This window comes from Lipotes vexillifer, unplaced genomic scaffold (assembly GCF_000442215.2).
Source record: "Lipotes vexillifer unplaced genomic scaffold, Lipotes_vexillifer_v1.1 scaffold1783, whole genome shotgun sequence".
Classification (NCBI taxonomy): Eukaryota; Metazoa; Chordata; class Mammalia; order Artiodactyla; family Lipotidae; genus Lipotes; species Lipotes vexillifer.
In genome coordinates this window covers 1,182,333-1,193,736 of record NW_006777435.1, presented here as the reverse complement: position 1 = coordinate 1,193,736, position 11,404 = coordinate 1,182,333, and the positions used below count along the sequence as shown (strand labels likewise).

General features: G+C 55.5%; 1 protein-coding gene across 1 annotated transcript; it reads left to right on the top strand.

Annotated features, from left to right (window-relative positions):
- The first annotated feature begins 799 nt into the window (after positions 1 to 799).
- ADORA2A (adenosine A2a receptor) lies at positions 800 to 9,100 on the top strand. Its single transcript, XM_007451039.1, has 2 exons — positions 800 to 1,370; positions 8,115 to 9,100. The coding sequence occupies exons 1-2, from the start codon at positions 1,048 to 1,050 to the stop codon at positions 9,016 to 9,018; spliced, it is 1,227 nt and encodes a 408-aa protein (XP_007451101.1). The 5' UTR covers positions 800 to 1,047; the 3' UTR covers positions 9,019 to 9,100.
- Positions 9,101 to 11,404: the final 2,304 nt, after the last annotated feature.

Here is an 11,404-nt window from a genome sequence, read left to right as displayed (position 1 = left end):
TCCCCACTGTATCAGTGGGGAAACTGAGGCCCAGAAAGGAAAAACATTGTTGCCCGCAGTCCCCAGGCAAGCCTGGCTGAGCGCACCAGCCAGGCTGAGAAGCAGGCTGGGGAGCAGGTGTGGGAGGAGGGAGTGAGGGGGGAGGCGAGGCGGCCGCCCCTCCCAGATGTGCAGTCAGCTGGCGGGGGTTGCTGAGGGGCGGGCTCCCTTTGTGCCTGCTCCAACACCCTGTGCAGCACCTCCAGTGAGGGCAAGAGGGCTTACCTGCCAGCAGTGGGAGACAGGACCAGAGGGCCACCAGATCCTCCCAGATCAGAGCTCTGGGGTCTCTGGGCCTGTTCCTTATGCGGGCAGCATAGGTAGGTGCTGGTAGTCCCCGGGGAGCGCTCTCAGGGGGATGGAGCAGACTGAAGCTGGCTGAGAGAGAAGGTGGGTGACCCTGGGAGATCCAGGGGTTAAGGAGGCCTTTCTGGGAGGGAGGGTCGTGGGGTAGTGGTGAGCTCAGGGATCCAGGAAACTGGCAGAGCTGCCACAGAAGGCCTGAGAAGCTGAGCCTGGGGGCCAACACAAGTGACTCAACTCTGAAAGTTCTCGGCTCCTCTGGAAGAAAAACAGACTGGGGTTGATCCCTGGCCCTCTGTTTCAGGTGGGAGAGGCAGGGCACGGTAGGTCGTCCTCAGGCTGATGCCTGGCCTGTGGGGAGGGCGTTGGGGAGCCGGGGGCTGAGGGCTGCCCCTGGGAATCTTCAGCTGTGCCCCTGCCAGTGGTCCACCTCCTCACGCGGCTTCTCCCTTGGCAGGTGCCACAGGAACTCTGAAGCTAAGCTGAGCCAAGATGCCGCCAGAGCCCCTGGAGAGGGCCTGTTTTCCGAAGACTCGGAGTTGGCTGTGAAAAGCCCTTGGGGAGGCCCCCCCCAACGGCAGGGACGCTCCTGGCTCCTGTGAAGGGGCTCAGGGCCTGGGCAGGCCAGCTGTGCTGCAGCTATGGACCGTGAGCTGGCCTGGCCTGCGTCCTTGCTGACCCTGCCCATCTGCAGCTGTGCCCAACATGGGCTCCTCGGTGTACATCATGGTGGAGCTGGCCATTGCCGTGCTGGCCATCCTGGGCAACGTGCTAGTGTGCTGGGCTGTGTGGCTGAACAGCAATCTGCAGAATGTCACCAACTACTTTGTGGTGTCCCTGGCGGCGGCCGACATCGCCGTGGGGGTCCTTGCCATCCCTTTTGCCATAACCATCAGCACGGGGTTCTGTGCCGCCTGCCACAGCTGCCTCTTCTTCGCCTGCTTCGTGCTAGTCCTCACGCAGAGTTCCATCTTCAGCCTCCTGGCCATCGCCATTGACCGCTACATCGCCATCCGCATCCCACTCCGGTGAGCCACGTTCTCTTGCCTGGTACACCTCATGCTGGGGGCCGCATCTGTGAAAAAGCTCCCTGTGTCAGGGTCTTGTCTGTGCCAGGATCAGGGTGAACCAGGGGTCAGGGTGAACTTGGGGTCAGGATTTGGTCTGGGGTCAGTCAGTGTGTTGAGCTGAGGACAGGGCCATGGGGCTCAGTCTGGGGCTGCCCAGGGCTTGGCACGTGGCCAGCACTTGTGCCACACCAGCTGATCCCTGTGGGCACAGGGCAGGCTGGTCCTTCCCAGGCTCCCCTGGGCTACATGGGTGAGGCTGCTGTGTTTTGGCTGTTGGCAGATGTGTGCAGCCCAGGCCTGGGTGGGTGCATCTGGGCCGTTCTTCACACAGCATGACAGTGGGGCAGGGTGGGCACCACGGGAAACCACAGGACCTGAGAGCTAGAAGCCCGCCCACCTACCCGCCTGCCTTCCTCCAGCTCCTCCAGGCCGGCCTGCAGCTTGCACATTAGGAAAATGACCCAGAGAGGGGAAGTGACTTGGTCAAATGCCTTCGTGAGTCACTTGGACCTCTATGCAAATTCTGTGCTGCTCAGTCACCAAGTGTTCATGGGGGACGGGGGCTGGCTGGCGGATGGGGGTTTTTATGGTGAAGCTTTTGTGAAATGACTTCAGCCATGTATTGTGTAAACAAAGACTTTCCCTGAGGCTGAGTTCACTTAAAGGCAGCCTCCACCTACCACCACCGACCCATGGACAGGGCTAGAAAGTGTGTCCCTCCCCGCCTGGGGGCCGGCCTGGGGGCCTTCTGCCCTACCTCCTCGCCCCTCCACCCTGGAGCTGGGTTCCACAGCCTAGATGGCTGCAGGCCCTGAGGGAGGTCTCAGAGGATGGTGTGCCCCCATCCAGTGGCGAACTCTCTGAACCACAGTAGTCCCACCAGCCCCACGCTGGGCTGAGGGTGCTCCAGCCAGGACAGGGAACAGGCTCAATGAGCAAATGGAAATATAGAGTGTCAAACCCAGGGGCACCCTTAGAGGTCATTTCCTCTCATCTTATGGATGGAAAAATGAGGCTCAGAGAAGGGAGTCAGCCCCCAGGGCTACCCAATGAGTTGGTAGCAGTTAGGATTGGGCCTAGGAAGAAACATGACTGCCACCCTCGGTGACTTCAGTCTTTTGGGAGCTGGTCATAGGGTGGCCCCTGTCTCCCAGAACCTGGGCCACCTGGGCTCTAAGGGAAAAGCAGACACCCTCATCATGCTGCTTAAATGAAGGAAGGAGCCTGGGCCCCGTGTGGCCCTCCCAGAATACTTTGTCTCGGGACAGCCTAGGACCCTTGTCAAAAGAAAAGGGGACTCTGGCTGGTCCTAATAGAGGACCAGCCTAAACGGGCAGAGCCAGAGTCCAGGCTCGACCAGGACACAGAGGCCTAAGGGCTCCCAGGCTGACTGACTGGTGTCCACTTTGGGGCCAGGCCAGTGTGGGCTGGGCCGGGCCGGCCCTGGCGGAATGTTCAGTGGGGAGCAGAGGTGTCGTTCTCAATTTCTTCCCTGATTCAAGGAGCAGTGGATTCGAGGGAGAGATCAGGGCTGCTGGTCTCAATCTAAAGGGCCTTCCTTGGCTTCTTTTTCTTGTCTCTGTTTTTCAAGAGTCAAAAGTCCCATTCTCCCTGATGCAAGAGGATGGGACATGCTGTGTGACTGTGGAAAGTCAGCTGCCTCTCTCTGGGCCCATTTTTCATCTATAAAAGGGGCCAAGTCTCTATCCCTCTGAGCTCACAAAGGTGTGCTGAGGGCCCAGTGAGTGGACTGGAGCGATAGGTCCCTGAGGAAGGATGGCAGGGTGGGGTGGAGATTCAGGTCTTTCTGAAGCTGCTGGAGGTTCAGAGCCATGGACCTGGCCCCCCCTCCCAACCCCATCTGCCTGCCCAACTCCCACAGTCTTCCAGAGCAGGACCTAGTTCCACCCAGACCTTGGCCATTTGAGCTCCACTTGATAGGGCTTAGAAGGGTCAGCCTGGCTGTCTTGGGTCAGGGAGCCAATGGGATGACGGTGGTGATGATGCTCAACCCCCTTTGGGGCAGAGAGCACCACGTTTGCCAGAGGATGTTGGCTCAGCATCTCCTTTGATCTCCTCGGCTGGCATTGTGGCCGGGCGGATGTTATGACCCTCCTGTTACTCATGGGGAGGCCAGAGCCAGAGAAGGAAAAGTGTCTCCGGACGCAGGGACTCCGGGGCCCTTCACCCTGCTCCAGGTCCCCTTGGGTCCCTCCACTTTCCTCTTCCTCAAGGGTACTGGGCTGGCGAGGGCTGGGAGAATGAGGTGTGTAAAGTTGTCCGTGTGGGGCTCCTGAGAGCAAGCTGGGCATGAGTGGGGACTAGATGGAGGCAGATAGTAACCCGGGGCAGCTCTGGGACTGCTGCCTGGCTCAGGGTGCCCATTCCTGCCCCCCTTCCTCTGTCCCCTTCCAGCTGGAATCCAGTCTCTCCTGTGTGCTGTTTCCTGATCCACTCAGTAAGTCCATTTGGCTAACCTGAAGTCTAGCCTCTGACCGATGCTCTGGATGCCTACTAGCTCCAGGCCTGCACCGTTCACCATTAACTTTTTTCTTTTTTTTTTTTTTTAAAGAATTCAGTTTCAGAAAAAGCTTATGTGCTCCTTCCCAAGTGCACGGACCCTACTGGGCTCGGGCAGGGCCTGGACAGAGGCAGGGATGGGAGCTCTCCGTGTCCCCAGAGGACAGAATTCCCAGGGTGACAAAGGCTTTCTTTTCCCAGGGGAATTCCACACCCCTTGTCTCCCATCTCTCACTTTAGCCCCTTCTGACTGCCCTCTCCCTTCGGGAAACAGGCTTTCTTATGGGGCAACAGAGTCCTGTGTGGTGAACTGCCCCAGGGAACAAAACCTGAGTACCCTGGCTTCTAAGAGGGCAGGATTGGGAGAGAGGACTCCCTGCAGGAGGTGACGCCATGGGTTGCTGGGGATGCGTTGGAATGGGCATTGGCGAGTGTGGGGGGAGGGGTAACAGAAGAGGGCCAAGCCTGGACAAAAGCCACAGGGAAGGAATAAGCATGTGGGCTCTGGGCCAGGGAGAGGTGACAGAGAGGAGCACAGACCTACAGGGAGGCTGTGAGGCTGGCTCAGGCCTTCCCATGCTTGGGAGGGAGTTTGGGTTTTAGCTGTAGGTCAGTGGCTCCTTTGGACAACTTAGGAAAGCTCCACCTTCTCCTGACTGAAGGGCAAATGCACGGGAAGCCCTGACCTGAATTGTGGGGGGTACTATTGGATCATAGGGTAAGCCCCCAATGTAAGTAATGGGGAGCCCCCAGGAAGGGGCAGCCTGTGAGCTGGAGGACACAGGGATGCAGAAACACCTCTAAACACGGGGGCTGTGGTTCTGGCACCAGCTTCCTATGACACTTCTGGGCTCCCCAGAACAGAAGAGCATGACCCTGGATGGCCTTGGCACCCCCTCCACCAGGCAGGCAGTCTATGTCTGAGGCCCAGGAGGGCAAGATGTGACTGCCTTAGCCACAGACACAGCTCAGGCGATGGGAGATGCTGCTGGGCCAGGCTGTGGCTTGGCCATGGTTCCATCTGGGCCCTAATGTTGATCCAGTCCCCTGGGAGCCTGGGTCCAGGGCTCTCAGCCTAAGAGGCTTTCTTTCGAATAACAAAATTAATCTGTTTGGTATCTTTTTAAAATAAATAATACCTGCATGTATTACAACATCAAAAAAGAACAAAAGCATATATGGTAAAGAACTGTCCCCCTTGCCCCACCTCAGCTCCCTTCCTGGAAGGCAGTGTTGGGAATCCTTCCAGATATCCTTTGCACACAGAGACAAGTGCTATCAATGTGTTTCTGTTTCTGTCCCCAGGACAGGAGGGGCTTTCTTTTCAGAATACAGTGGCAGACTTCCTCTCCTGGGTTTCCTCATCTAAATGTAGACAAGTGGACAAAACAGGAATTTTCAAACCATGTCCCCAGAAGCCTTCAGGCTGGGCCCTGGCTTCCCCCCCAGTTCATTCATTCAGTGAATATTATTAAGCTTCCTCTCTTCCTCGGTAGCTCCAATTCTGTGATTGCCTGGGAATGCAGGTGAGAAGCGTTACTGCTGGAGAACAATTTGAAAATCCCCAAAGCAGGTGGCCTCCAGGATCTTCTACACCATCCCTATTACTGCTTGCTTCTGCTTGACTGCCTCAAGTGACAGGAGCTTCACCACTGCCTGAGGCAGTCCATTTCTCCTGTGAATAGCTCATTTACCCTGAGCCACAATCCATCTCCCTATAATTTTCACCCAACAATTCTACAATCTGCCCTCATGGGACAGTGCTCACAAGCCCCAGATTCTTAGTCCCATTTTACAGATAGGGAAACTGAGGCTCAGAGAGGCAGAGTGACAACATGGCTAAACAAGAATGCACCATCGCTAGAACCCAGAGGGAATATCCTTTTCTTCAGAAAAATATCAACATTAAAATAGCCTCCTGGGACTTCCCTGGTGCCCAGCGGTTAAGACTCCGAGCTCACAATGCAGGGGGCCCAGGTTCAATCCCTGGTCAGGGAACTAGGTCCCACATGCCACAACTAAGAGCCTGCATGCCACAATGAAGATGCCGCATGCCGCAACTAAGACCCAGTGCAGCCAAATACATAAATATTTTAAAAATTAAAATAGCCTCTTATTCAATCAGATCATATTAAATTACTATGTGTAGAGTACTAAAAACAGTGCCTGGCACAGAGCAAGTGCTATATAAGTAATAAATGGAAAAAAAAAACAAACCTGTGACCTCACGTTTGAAGCTCCAGAACAGGAAATAGGGCAGTATAGGCTCTCTGTGGCTTGACAGAAATGGGCAAGTCCATGACCCTCTTCCTGCTGCAGGCACCCAAGCCCCCAGTGAATGGGGCCGCAGAGCTCGGGAGAACAGTTCTGCTAGGTTACTGTTTGGGTTCAGAAATGAGGAAGTTACCTTGGCCCGAGTTGCCTCTGGATTCCTGGAATGTCCAGGCAAGTCCATTCCTCTCCTTGGGGCTCAGTTTCTCCACCTATAAAACGAGAGGGTTGGAATAGACTAGAGGTCAGAGGCCACCGTGGTTTTTTTTCCCCTTAATTTGAATCAGTTGACAAAATTTAAACCATGGGAGATTTTACCCAGAAAAATCAGCTCCCAGACCCTCCTGAGATCTGGCAGCACTGGGCAAGTTTGCATAGTGGGGGTGGGGGAGGGGGGTGGCTGAGTGGTATCAGCTGCCTCCTGCACAGCAGCTGATAAATACCCACCAGCCTGCCTGCCTCACACGTTTGTAACCTCTAGGCCCCTGTGTTTGCTACCCCATGGACTAGTTTCTATGGATACTTCCAGCTCTGGAATTAAGCATGTTTTTCCTTGACACCTACTATGTCCTGTCTCAGTGATGGTAATGCAGCGATGGATATAGGGATCCAAGGGGCCCCCAGCCTTGGGAGCCCAGATTGGGTAGGGATTAGTTGAGCTTGGGTAGTAACTTCTCTGAGATCTATCTAACCTGAACTTAGAAAGGATGGGCAGGGCTTCCCTGGTGGCGCAATGGTTGAGAGTCCGCCTGCCGATGCAGGAGACACGGGTTCGTGCCCTGTTCCGGGAAGATCCCATATGCCGCGGAGCGGCTGGGCCCGGGAGCCACGGCCGCTGAGCCTGCGCGTCCACAGCCTGTGCTCCGCAACGGGAGAGGCCACAACAGTGAGAGGCCCGCATACCGCAAAAAAAAAAAAAAAAGAAAGAAAGGATGGGCAGGGTTTACTAGGTACAGAGGAAGGCAGTCTGGTGTTGCCGGAATCAAAACCGTTAAATGCAAAGTCATCCCTCAGAGATAACTGAGGTCACCTTCCTCAGTCAGGGAGATGATTTTTTGATTGCCCTTTCTTTTAATAAAACCTATACCACCCTTTTTTGTTGGCCTGAGGTCAGCTTCTGAGCCAGCAGATCAGGCCACTCCCCGAGTCTGGAACTGAGTCTGGTGCTCTAGAGTACTGAGTGATTTGGGGCAGACGACTACTCCTCTCTGGACCTTAGAATCTCATGCAACTCTTTCCTCTTGAATGTTAAGGCTTATATAAATGTTAAGACATACTGATCTCATCTCTCTCCAGAGGGCTGTGGGTGAATTTGGAAGGGAGAGAGGGTACCTCATTTGGCCCGGGACCTCCACCCCTCCTTTTCCCACCTGTACCACCTCTCCTTAGGGGCTTCTGGAGACCCTAAGTCAAGTGGGGAAGGAAGAGCATAAGCACGAGAGATGTGAACCACCTACAGGTTTGATCTGGCTGGTTTGGTTCCCAGCCAGCGAGTACCCTCCTGACCCGTTCCCACTCTAAATAAAGGGACACCCACTGTAGCATCGACTGAGATCAACATGGAGGTTATAACTTCTCCCCTCCTCGCACCCCCAGAATCACTTATTAATTCCTTCAAACCAAACTAATTAAGTCCCAAGACTACTTGTAATACTATTCAAAAATCATCTGGATGTCCGTGCAGTGGTCTCCCTTTCCAGGGTGCCTGCTCTCCTGTTACCTCCTGTGAGAAAAGCCCAGGCTTGGCCCTCCCCTGAACAGAAGAGGATACTGAGGCTAGGAGGCAGGAAGTGACTGGTCCAAGACCTCAAAGCCAGTGGATGAGGTACAGGTTGCTGCTCTGGGTTTCTGACTCTTGGCCCTTCCTAGCCCTGGTTTCCCAGGCCTCTGATGCTGGTCTCCTCTCCCCAGGTACAATGGCTTGGTGACAGGCACGAGGGCCAAGGGCATCATTGCAGTCTGCTGGGTGCTATCGTTTGCCATCGGCCTGACTCCCATGCTAGGCTGGAACAACTGCAGTCAGCAGGAGGGCAGAAACCACTCGCAGGGCTGCAGGGTGGGCCAGGTGGCCTGTCTCTTTGAGGACGTGGTCCCCATGAACTACATGGTGTACTACAACTTCTTTGCTTGTGTCCTGGTGCCCCTGCTGCTCATGCTGGGTGTCTACTTGCGGATCTTCCTGGCGGCCCGGCGACAGTTGAAGCAGATGGAGAGCCAGCCTCTGCCGGGGGAGCGAGCCCGGTCCACGCTGCAGAAGGAGGTCCATGCTGCCAAGTCGCTGGCCATCATCGTGGGGCTCTTCGCCCTCTGCTGGCTGCCCCTGCACATCATCAACTGCTTCACCTTCTTCTGTCCCAAGTGCAGCCACGCCCCACCCTGGCTCATGTACCTGACCATCATCCTCTCCCACACCAATTCCGTGGTGAATCCCTTCATCTATGCCTACCGCATCCGCGAGTTCCGCCAGACCTTCCGCAAGATCATTCGCAGCCACATCCTGAGGCAGCGGGAGCCCTTCAAAGCAGGTGGCACCAGTGCCCGGGCCCTGGCAGCTCACAGCAGCGACGCGGAGCAGATCAGCCTCCGCCTCAATGGCCACCCTCCCGGGGTGTGGGCCAATGGCAGTGCCCCCCAGCCTGAGCGGCGACCCAATGGCTACACCCTGGGGCTGTTGAGTGGAGGGAGTGCCCGTGAGTCCCACCGGGACATGGGCCTCCCAGACGTGGAGCTCCTCAGACAGGAGCTCAAGGGAGAGCGCCCAGAGTCCCTGGGCCTCGAGGGTCCCCAAGCCCAGGATGGAGCAGGAGTGTCCTGATGATCCACTGAGTCTGCCCCTTCCTAAGGGAAGGAAATCTTTCTCTTCCTGGTTGGTGGAACCAGTCACGTTGAGAGAAGAGTGCATGTGCCGGAGACCCTTCTCGTGGCCGGTTTCCACTTTGGACTGAGGAGGGAGCCCCGGCTGGAGCAGCATGAGGCCCAGAAGGAAGGGTTTGGAGTCCGAAGAAGTGGACGTTTCATGCTGGGCGGCCCTGCATCAGGCCAGAGCCCCAGCACGAGAGCATCTTGGCTGGCCAGGGCTGGTCCCCAACTCCAGAAGCACCTAGAAGTGCCACCTTGTCTCCGCAGAGCAGCTGTGGCAGAGCAGGTTGGCTGGCCTGAGGCTGGGGAGTGGTTCCAAAAGGCCCCCCTGCCACACACACACCACCCTCCCCAGACTTTCCAAGGATTCAGGAGCTACTGTGCTCAGAGGTGGCGTTTGACTATTTTTTCCAGGAGAAAATATAAGCGTGAGGAAACCCTTTTAATCTTCCCTCCCTGGTTGCTGGCTCTGTTTCAGCCCTGCTGCTAACCTGGCACCAGGAGTTGGCCCAGGGAGACCCAGGCAGCCCTCTCCCGCTGCCATGAGCTGCCATGCACATCTCCTTCGAGGACAGCAAGTTGTAATGGAGCCGTGCCAGAGCGTGGGCGCAGGGGAGGATGTCGGGGCTGGCCAGCATGGGTTAGCCTGGGGAGCTCAGAGCTGCCCAGGTAGAGGCCCTATCTAACTGCCTTTCCTTCTGAAGGGAATGTTTTTTTTTTTCTGAGATACAATAAAAATGAGCCACGTTGTGTTTTAAGCTTGTCCAATGAGAATGGTGTCTGAGTTCCTTTCCCTACTCCACAGCCAGGCCTGGCACACACATATGGGTATGTGTTGCAGGTGTGAGAGAGTGTGCACATATGTGCAGACAGCCTGCCTGCCTGGGGCCGTGATGGGGCTCCCAGGCTCCCATCTTCCTAGGGAAGAGGCTGCCTGGATACACCAAAATGCAAATGCCCATGTGCAGCCCCAAACCTGCATTCCTGTGAGAAGAGGATGTGAAAGGAGGGGGCCCTTTCTCTAGCTGCTCTCCCTCCAGAAGCCACAGACCCATCCAGCCCTAGGCATTCCCTCAGTGTGGGGACCAGGCTCCTCCCTCCCTCATTACCTTCCTAATGTCCTTTGTAGGTCTCCTTCTATGTTACCTTCTCAGAGCTGTTTCCTTCACTCCCCACTGCCCTGCTCCACCCCTCAGCTGAGAGGGGATCTAGAAATGATGAGGGGGTGGGGTGGGGGGCTAAACTGCCTTCCCCTGGAGTCATCCCTCCTCCTACTCCCACAAAGAAACGTACAAGGAATGGGTGTTTCCTGCTCTAATGCCGTCTCTGGGGCCCCCTGCCTAAGGAGGGGGTGCCACCCTTCTGTGCTGGAGAAGTCTGAGGCCCAGGGGAAGTGAGCAGCATGCCCCAGCCGGAGGGCCAGTCTTGGTCTGAAGTCTCGCAGGCACACTCAGGGCGAAGACGGGCAGGAATGTTAGAACTTCACAGGTAATCCTCACGCAGCCCTGGGAGCCCCATTTTACAGATGACTAAACAACAGAGAGACTAAACCACCTCTCTTGAACAGAGAGGTTAAGTACTTGCCCCAGTCACACAGCTAGTAAATGGCAGAAGTGAACTTAAAACCCAAGGTTTATCTGACAAAAAAATCCATGATTTTTTTTCCCATTAACTTAACGATGAACTATTTCAACCAAACCGAAAAATATGAAATAATACCATGTTCCCACTACTCTGCTCAAGAAACGAAACATGACAACCAACTCCTCCCCATATCATCACCCTGCTTCATGCACCTGGAAACAGCCACTTTCCTGGGTTTCATTTTGTTCCACTGCACATCTTTATACTTCTACTAGACAGATGTATATGTAAGTATCCCTAAACCAACACAGGTTTATTTTAGCAATATTTCACTGTCATATCTATCAGAGGTCCTCTGGACTGGCTGCACAGAAGAGACCTAGGACGCTCTAAAGAGCGCCGACGCCTGAGCCCTTACCCCAGAGATGCTGGGTGGACCCAGGCAGCAGCAATTCCCCAGGGGTTCTCATGGACAGTCAGGGTCAGAACCACTGACACAACCGCACAGCCCACCCCATCCACGCCAGCTCCCTCCACCCTCCTACACACTTTGGCCTGGGCTTGCTGTGGGCTGAGGGCAGAACAGTGGCCTGTTTTGTGCCTGAGGCGGCCAGGAGCACAGATGCTGTCAGTCCTCATGACCAATTGGTGGGAAGAGGCCACTAAGAGAACCACAAAGGTAGGTAAAGAAGAAATATCGTCTCTCCATCCTTTTTGAGGCCTCTTGGGAACAGAGCTTTGGGTGCTGGGCTACATGG